We start from the raw sequence: 9,204 nt of genomic DNA, 5'->3' as shown, positions 1-9,204 counted from the left end.
ATGTTTTTTACCAAACTGCCTAGATGGTTAAAATTCTTCGACAATCGCCTTTTACTATTGCAAAATAGGGGCCTAAAAGGGAAAATTTTCAGAAATAGCATGCTTAAGCTTTCACCTTACGAAACTAGCATCCTTTTTGCAAACTTGTAAGAATAGTTTTTCTCGGCCCATCTTGGCCGAGATCGACCTCCGAGATTTAGTTAAAAAAAATAAAATTTTCTAACCTATCGATTGTTTTAGGCCTTCTCGTACATCGGATTTGCTAATTTTTTTACATAATCTTCCCAAATCTTATACCAGATCTTATATATTTTCAAACATATATAACTTTTTTAAATTTTGGGAAAGATCAAATTAAAAGAAAATAAAAGTAAGATTTGGGATATATATAGAATCTCAATATTAATCATATCCGAGATTCCACCGAGAAAGCTCAAATATATGAATTTCGATATCAAAGCTCAAATATATAAAAAATCTCGGTGTTATTTTATTGGGATTAACCTCGGGATCTATGTAATCATTTCAAATTATATGCAATCCCTTCAAATCTTATACCAACTCTTACCTCTTCTTGAATTTTCTCTTGCAATGTTTCCCAAATCTTATATAAAATCTTGCAAATCTTACCTCCAATTTATATTTACACGAATTTCTAAATTAATATATTGATAATTTACCAATTATCTTTTTTAATTTTTTTCGAATTATGTAATATTCGATAGTGTGATTTTTTTAGTTTTAGAAAGATTAGGATAACCTTTGGATTTTTTACATTTCTTACTCAAAACTCGGTGTATGGCGGGATGTATCGAAAAAGCCCCCAAAAATCGGTAAAATTGGAAAAAGTTGATTTTTTTAATTAAAATCCCTTGGCTGATCTTGCCCGAGATGAACAGAGAAAAACAATTCTTATGAGTTTTAAAAAATGATGCTAACTTAAGCGTGCTATTTTTCATAATTTCCCGGCCTAAAACACATTGGATAGTTATATTTTAGAAATTTTAATTTATGTTAATGTTTTTACAAAATAATATTCAATACATAAAATATTAATTAAATTAATTAGTTCCAAATTAAAAAAGGATTGCTTAAAACATTCATCTATCACACTCATTTATATTTTTCTTTTGTTCTTTTTTTAAATAGTAAAATTCCACTCATAGATCTTTGAATATAAAGTCAATATTGCCAAACCCACAAAAATCCTGAATTTCACCAAAACGCCATAGAGCCGTGACCATATCGAAGGAATTTTCAATTATTATTCATCTTTCTTTTTCTTTAGAAAGAATTATTATCCATATTCAACACCATATCTTTAAAACCATAATTTTATATATTGACAAAAAAGAATTCAAAAGGTTGGATTCCCTCCAATTCTTTCAATAATAATATTCATATATACTTCAAAAAAAAATCTTTAAAAAATCAATAACACAAATAAAAAATTTTAATCTTTTATCTCGCATGTCGGTAAAAGATTCATATAGTGTTATTCTAAAGTTCTTTGAAGTCTTGTTAGGTTCTTTATCATTGAAATTTTCTAATTTTCCTCATAAATAGTAAACAAGAAAGTATTTTGCATGTAAACCATGTGGCATGTCTTTTTAATTAATGAAGTATTAAGTTTGAAAAAAGAAGATAAACATGTAAAATAAAAACTAAAAATCCAAATGTCCTGTATGATAATATTTCTGTTTTTAGTTTTATGTTTAATTTTTAAAAAGTAAAGTTTGTTCTCTTAATTTATCTATTATAATATTTGTTTATCTAAAAAAAAACACGGTAGTTTTTGGTCAGATTCGAAGAACAAAAACAAAATTTTGAATACTTTCTTTAAGTTTTCATAACTTAATTAGATTTTTTAAAAGTATGCATAGAAATTTATGAGAAATTATCCTTATAAGCTTAATATTCACACTACAAGAATTTTGGGCTTTAATGTCGGTTGAATCTTTAATGTCGGTTTTTAACCGACATCCTAGGTATACATTTAATGTCGGTTTAAAACCAACATTAAAGATCCGATTTTCTTTTTTTTTCCTTAAAAAAAAAAAAAAACAAAACTCATTCCCTCCCATTTTTTTTTCATTTCCCGCTTCATCCCTATCTATCCTATCTATCCCTTTTCTAAACCCTATTTTCCCCACCAGCCACCTCCTCCCCAATCCCCCCCATTTTTGTTTCTTACGAAAATGATATTAGGTTACATTTTGTTTCTCTCCTTCTTTCTCAGATTTTAGACAAACCTTCATAGATGGCGAAGAGAACTGAAACCGAAAGCTATCAAAAATGGTGACCAAAAATGCCAAAAAAGCCAATCTCTTAGATCATCACTCCCTCAAACACCTACTCAATGAATCTGTTTCTAAGGTAGAGAAGTAAGAGATATGTGGAACCAACGAGAAATGGCAGAACCCGTAAATAGGTCGGCAATGTCGGTCCATGTAGTATCGATTTGAAATCGATTTTGCATCTTTTCGTATTCCTGATGCCATTGATAAACAAGCAGTGAGAGTCATAGTCGATGTTTTGAGAAGATTCCAACGATGATTGAAAAAATAAATTGAAGAAAGAACAAAGAGATCGGTAGAGATATGAAGGATTTGAATCTGTTTCTGAGGTAATCCAATCTGCAATTAGATCTTTTTCGCGTCAATTTTAATCTAGGTTTGAGCTTTTTCCTTGCAGATTGTCACCAGCCGTAATGAAGGATTTGAATCTATTTCTGAGGCAATATGAAGGATTTGAATCTGTTTCTGAGGTAATGCTATTTGGCTACATTTTAGTGTTTCTGAATATAAACCAGCTAAAAAAACCACAAAGTTCTAAGATTTTTGGTAATGCGATACATTTTTTGTTTCGTCATTCATCTGTACTTCTTAGGGAGAGAGGAATACTAGAGCATTAGAGATTTGGAGAAAGACTTTATTGATGTTTGATTCGTTGTTAGTTCATGTCTCTCTGGAAAGTGTCAAGCTGAAGAAAAAGAAGAAACACAAGAGAACAGAAAGGCCCAGGTTGGTAATTCTTTTGACATTTTTTTCTAGCACCATTTGTTACATAAGTGTGCCATATTCAGATATTCCAATCCTACAGATGGTAGCAAAACTGCATGGAATACTGAGACCATTTCTACTTCGGAGAATGAAATTTGATGTCGAGCTAATGCTCCCTCGGAAGAAAGAAATCATAATATATTGGTTATGATTGAAGGTAGCACTGTTTTTAATATAATTGTTATAGATAGATTCTATAACCTATGCATCAACTTCTCTTGTTTTCATAAATATTATTTATATATTTAGATATATATCTCCGCCCAAATCCCTCTCCTCTCACCCAAATCCATCTCGCTCTCGCTCATAAAGGCCAAATCCCTCTCATCTCGGCTCTCGCCCAAATCCCTCCCTTCTCGCCCAAATCCCTAGCTCTCGCTCATAAAGTCCATCCGCTCTTGCTAATAGTCTCTGCAGCGCAGCCCTCTCACTCTCGCTCGTCCCTCCACTCTTGCTACTCTCGCTCATATCTCCACTCTCGCTACTCTTGCTCTCGCTCTCGCTCTCGCACATAAATTCCCCTCTCGCTCGCCCCGCCCCGGTCCCGTTACCAACCCTAGAGGAAACTGATCCTATCTAGCACCTTGAGTAAGTGTTGTCTTTTTCTTTTTTTTCTTTTTTCCTTTTGACTTTGTAAATTGGTGGTTTTTTCTCTTTAATTTCTTGGATTATATTCTTATCATCATGCGTTTGATAATTTATTCCGTGTCTTCCAATTGGATTTTCTCTCTGTTGGAGGGAAGGGGAAAAGGGCATGTGGATTTATTAGTATTCCTGTGGTGAACTGTTAATATCACCATCACTTGTCAAAAGACTTACTTTCCAATGGTTTACACAAGATGTTTTAATTCATAAGTCTTGTCATATTTCATGGCTGAAAATACAGTTAGCTACGTGTCGTGGTTGTTTGTTCCACAATAGTCCATGTGTGCTCAATTTGAATCATACCTTTTTGAGTTAATCCTATTGGTGGCCGCTTTATATTTATTGTGTGGTGGTTTAATATTTGGTGATTGATCCTTGTTAACAAGAATTATTGGTACAGGAAGTTCACTTTGGGAAATTGATAGTCTTCGACACCATTATTGTCCTCCTGTTTCAAGGTATGCAGTTTAATATTGACCTAGAAACTTCTGTTGCTTTGGATTTCATACTGAAAATTAGTCCTTATGTTCTTGTAGGTTAGTTTTATGCCTAGTATCCTCGTACAATCAAGTGTGTGAAGTGTTCAAGAGAGAGCTTGGCATGACACCGGATAAGGTATATTTACTTGGCTAAACCTGTTTCATATAATCAGATTATGCATTCATTTTGTTGAATGGAGATTACTTTTGCAATCTGACAGACGCTGGTTATCTTGATTGTGTTACTGTTACATATGAGTTGGCACTTCTGTTTTCTGTATTCTGATCGCATTATAGCACGTTTCAATGTGCGTGACAGATTGAAGTTTCATTAACATTTGGCCTTTCATATGATTATATAAATGTGGTTATGGTTATAATATTAATTTTTCTCCTTGGATCAGAGTCTGCCTGAGGTTAAATTCTTAATCTCAGGCACATTACTTGTTAAGTTGAAGTTAAATTCTAAATCTTTCCAATTCTTCTGTAGTTGCTGGATGAGCTGAAGAAGAAGAATCCTGATAATGAAGTCCATCTCAACAACGTATATTACATCTCTTAATCTCTCAAACCCTCCCAAATTTGTAGACAAATAAAATTGTGTTGCCCTTACACGGAAGATTTTGTTGCCCTTGTAAAATCATAATCTTTGTATTACTTGTAATTTGTGTTTTCAAGTCTTGAATTATTGTACGCCTTTTAAATTATAATTCTATAGCAGAATTTGTGGATTAAATATAATAGATTTACAATCCATACATGAATAATGTCATAGCCATAGTGTTCGATGATGATGTGTCATGTTATATTTTTTTTACCAAAAAATGGATTTGGCAAGGGAACTTTAAAAAACAGACAATAATTGATAAAACGGACAGATTGGGCTTCAATGTCGATTAAGAATCCAAAAAAAAAATGCTTTAATGTCGGTTGCAACCGACAAGCTTTAATCACTAAATACCTTTAATGTCGGTTGCAACCGACATTGAAGGCTGTGTTATTGGTGTTATTGAAGCCCTTTAATGTCGGTTTAATTAAACCGACATTAAAGGGCTTTAATAACACTATCTTTAATGTAGGTTGCCAACCGACATTAAAACCCGATTTTCTTCTAGTGTCAAACCAAAAATAAAAATCTAAATGGTAAAGTAGTACTTGAATGCATCCTAAGATGCAATCATTACATCGTGCTCTAATAAAAAGAGATTAAAATAAAACATCAAAGATTTCAAAAATTAATTTTAAAAAAAAAACATTTTTATAAAAGTGAAAAAAATTTATGATTTGACAAATATAAAGTTCCACTTTATTTATATATATATATATATACAATTAAGTTGAATGTACATATAGAGTAAAAAATTGTGGAAGATAATCATTTTTAAGTTTCACTTTTCACAATCAGTCCGTTTTTTTAAAGTTTATTAAAATAACTGTTCTTGATCAAAATTTGTATAAGAAATTAAATATTTTAAATTTATATTCAAATTTAGATTTTCTAGGTGAATCTCAACCAACATGAGAATATTGATTCACATAATTTTCTCAAATCTTAACTAATCTTTCTAAAACTTTTCAAAATTCAATACAACGAAATATCTATAATTGGTCAATCCATTTGTAAATTTAAGTATTTAGATAATTGAATGCAAAAAATTTGAAATTTTCAATATAAGTTTATTAAAAATAACATAATTTAAACAAATTTTGAAAAAGTTAAGATAAGATTTGGTATACAATTTGAAAGGATTCTGTAATATTAAAAATAAATAAGTTAAGAGAATATAGAGATTCATTTTATACTAGATTTCATCGAAAGAGCTCCAGTAACTTTTCAGTGCTAATTCTAATAATTTCTAGGGTAATGTTTGTATTCAACTAAATATATTTAAATTAAAGATTCATCTCACTCAATACTCAATTAACCTTTAATCTTAATAAGCAAGCAATAAGAAGTTAGATTTTAACTCTAATAATTTACCATATAATTCCTCAACTCTATCACACAGGCTTTCATCGTTCTTCCATTTTGCCTCACCGAAAGTCTCCATTTCTGCACCCGCCAAATTCAATGAAATATAAAAATTCACACAAAAAAAAAAAAAAAAGAAAAAAGAAAAAATATACCTTGCGTTTTCAGTAATGGAGGAAAGTCAAGAACTAGTAAAGTCTAATTCAACAGTAATGAATTGAGGAAAGTCAAGAACTAGTAAAGATTCAATCATCTAATTCAACAAGTAAGAATTGTTCTTAGCCATAACCGAATTGTTCTTAGCCATAACCGACCTTTCTTCTTCCCGAAGATTCAATTCTCCGTACATTTTCTCTGCAATTCTCGCAGGTTCCGATTTACATCTCGTCAGAATCAGCTTCCGATTCAACATCGATTTTTCCTCCATTGTCCTCTCTTTTCTATCTACACACTCACAATCTCCATCTCCCTTTGCATTTTCGACTTTATTCCACAATCCCTCCTTTTTTCGCAACTCAATTTCGGAAGCTGCGCTGTTTCCTAAATCCTCCTCTGCTTTCTCCTCTTCTTCTCCACTTCCGTCGCTCGTAATCGGCCTACTCCGGTACCGATTTCCGTAAAACGACGCACGATTTGGCGCAGATCTACATCTCGTCAGAATAAGAGCGTTTTTCGGCGGCGATGGCACCGAAGACGAAAAAACCGCATCTCTAGCTCCTCCGTCGTTCTCTTCATCTTTCTCCGAATCTTCGGCTTCGTTTCCGACGCGAGATTCAAATATCGATGATTTTCGTCTAATTTCATACTTTCTTCGGAAGAACATCGCGGAGCTGTTCCAGAAGGTTCGACAATTGCGTCGATTGAAAGAGAGGACGCTTCTAATCCACCGGCATCGAGCGGCGGGAGTTTTATTGGAGGAGGCGCGGACTTGTCCCATACAAGTGACCTTGGGAGAGGACGGCTCTTGAGTTTCAATGGCGACGACGTTCTTCTTCCCGACGAAGATCGGACTGGAGCGAGACCGGCCGCTTTTACTCCGATTACCAGCATCGGCTCTGAGAAAGCTCATCAATGGCGGTGGAAACAGGTCGGTCCGACTGGGACTGGAAATCGATTTCGATAATTTTTTCATTGTTGTTGATGAAAATCAAAGCATGGATTGAATCCTTCCGTTCCGTTTCGTCTCGTGTGTTCCTCCACTAAGAATCTGTGCTGGTGATTGGTCGCTTTGCTTTGGTTTCATGTCACAGAGCTATCTGTTTATCCTCTTTGAGTTTGTTTTCTTTCTATTTTGGAAAATTGCCATTTGGTTCTTCTGCCTTTTCAAAGTTTTTTTTCTCTTTTCTCTTCTTTCCAAATTATTTGTAAATTTTAACCATCACAAAATATTTGTTACTATAATATTAATAATAATTTATGACATGATATCAAATTTTTATTAATATTGTCTACTTGAGAAATGTATGTCATTTTCATTATTTTATAAAAAAAGTCAGAAACATAAAAAATAAAAAAAATAAAAAAATAAAAAAATTGTTACTGATTTATTGCCACTTGGATATGTTTACTTTGGTGAATAACAAAATGTTAGTGAAGATAATATACATAATAAATATTTTAATTTGTTCAAAGCGTATATGATGTATAGTTATTAATTTCAACTTTTTTTTTTAATTTTTAAAAATATCTATGGACATCATATTGTATTTACCGTAATTTTGAAATTTTGAAACATTCGTATTTTCATCACTTCGACATTTTAAATATTTCTTTGGACATAATGTATTTCTGGTAATAATTACTATATATTTAGGGTTTGGTATTTTATTGGGATTCAATTTGCTTAATCAAGTTTATGTTTGGTGAACAAATTATTTACTAAACATAGTAACTTCTAAATAAATATATATGAAAAACAATAAGATATAACCAGACATAAAAATAAAAATAAATAAATAAATAAATAAAAAAAAAGATAAACAATAAGATATACCAAGCATTTGTTTGGTGGAACAAGTCTTTCGGTAAGCATGACGTTGTATTATTATTTCATAGATTAAAAATAATACATTTAATTAATTGAATATTAGATAAAATAAAAATTAGTATATTGTTAATTTTGTTGTGAAATTGAGGAATACAACGAGAACATAAATATAGAGAAACTATAATATATAAATATAATATAATAATAAACAGGTTATCTGTTTGAGATCTAACTTTATCAATGTCTTTTTGTAGGAGAATAACTATATATTGCTAACAAATTTAGCAAGATACATAAGTTCACCAATTGCACTAAGATATGGTAGTTCATGACCAAGAAGTTTTATGCTTTGTCCATATAAAATATTTTAAAAAATTTTGAATAAATATTATTAGAGTTAGCATGCAATTAGCGGAAGCAAACAAAATCATTAAGCACTCTAATTCAATCAATTTTACCAACTAAGTAAGCATGTTCATAAATTAAAAGTACGGTTTTGAAGTTATACCTTTGAAGAACATTTCAATCTTCGAATTCAGCTTGAATATTCACTCCAAAATATTGTAGACCGCCACTTTATCTTCTCTACTATCCTCTAGGACCTTAGATTAGATTATGAGATCCAAAATGAGCGAAAATTTGAGGGAATTTTTAAAGAGAAACTAGCCTTTTTGGTGTTAAGAGGTTGAGGAACCAAAAATTCAGAATTTATGTAAGCTTGCATGCAATTTTCAGCTGAGGTGAATTGTTTTTTTTTTTAATTCACTAGTATGCAATCTGATTGCATGAGGACATGACACCAAAGCTCAACTGATTAAGTGGAATTTGAATATCAAATGTGCGAGAAACTCACTTATGTTGAAATTTTGATTTAAAATCAATTTTATTTAAAAATCAATTTTCAAATTTTAATTTAAATTTCCAAAATTTAAATTAAAACAAAAATTGATTTCATTATTTCTTATTTAAATTTTCATAAAATTCAAAAAATCAATTTTAAAAAAATAATTCAAATAATTAATTAAGTAATTTAATTAATTAAAATAATTTAATATCCAA

General features: G+C 31.1%; 1 protein-coding gene across 2 annotated transcripts; it reads right to left on the bottom strand.

Annotated features, from left to right (window-relative positions):
- Nucleotides 1-5,993: 5,993 nt before the first annotated feature.
- Nucleotides 5,994-7,594, bottom strand: LOC120073931 (uncharacterized). Of its 2 annotated transcripts, XR_005480847.2 has the most exons (3): nt 6,402-7,594; nt 6,314-6,355; nt 5,994-6,239 (listed from the first exon to the last, which is right to left on the bottom strand). XR_005480847.2 is itself a non-coding variant. In XM_039026851.2 (2 exons), exons 1-2 carry the CDS (start codon nt 7,288-7,290, stop codon nt 6,221-6,223), a joined length of 837 nt encoding a protein of 278 aa, XP_038882779.1. In that variant the 5' UTR covers nt 7,291-7,594; the 3' UTR covers nt 5,994-6,220. The 2 variants fall into 2 exon arrangements, 1 of the variants encoding a protein (XP_038882779.1); XM_039026851.2 differs by lacking the exon at nt 6,314-6,355 and having other exon boundaries at nt 6,473-7,594.
- Nucleotides 7,595-9,204: the final 1,610 nt, after the last annotated feature.

This window comes from Benincasa hispida, chromosome 3 (assembly GCF_027475165.1).
Source record: "Benincasa hispida cultivar pf3 chromosome 3, pf3_genome.v1.1, whole genome shotgun sequence".
Classification (NCBI taxonomy): Eukaryota; Viridiplantae; Streptophyta; class Magnoliopsida; order Cucurbitales; family Cucurbitaceae; genus Benincasa; species Benincasa hispida.
This window is presented reverse-complemented; position numbering and strand designations above follow the sequence as displayed.

Coding starts and splice junctions, on each gene's coding strand:
- LOC120073931 (XM_039026851.2), bottom strand. CDS start 7,290: ATGAAAAAATTATCGAAATCGATTTCCAGTCCCAGTCGGACCGACCTG.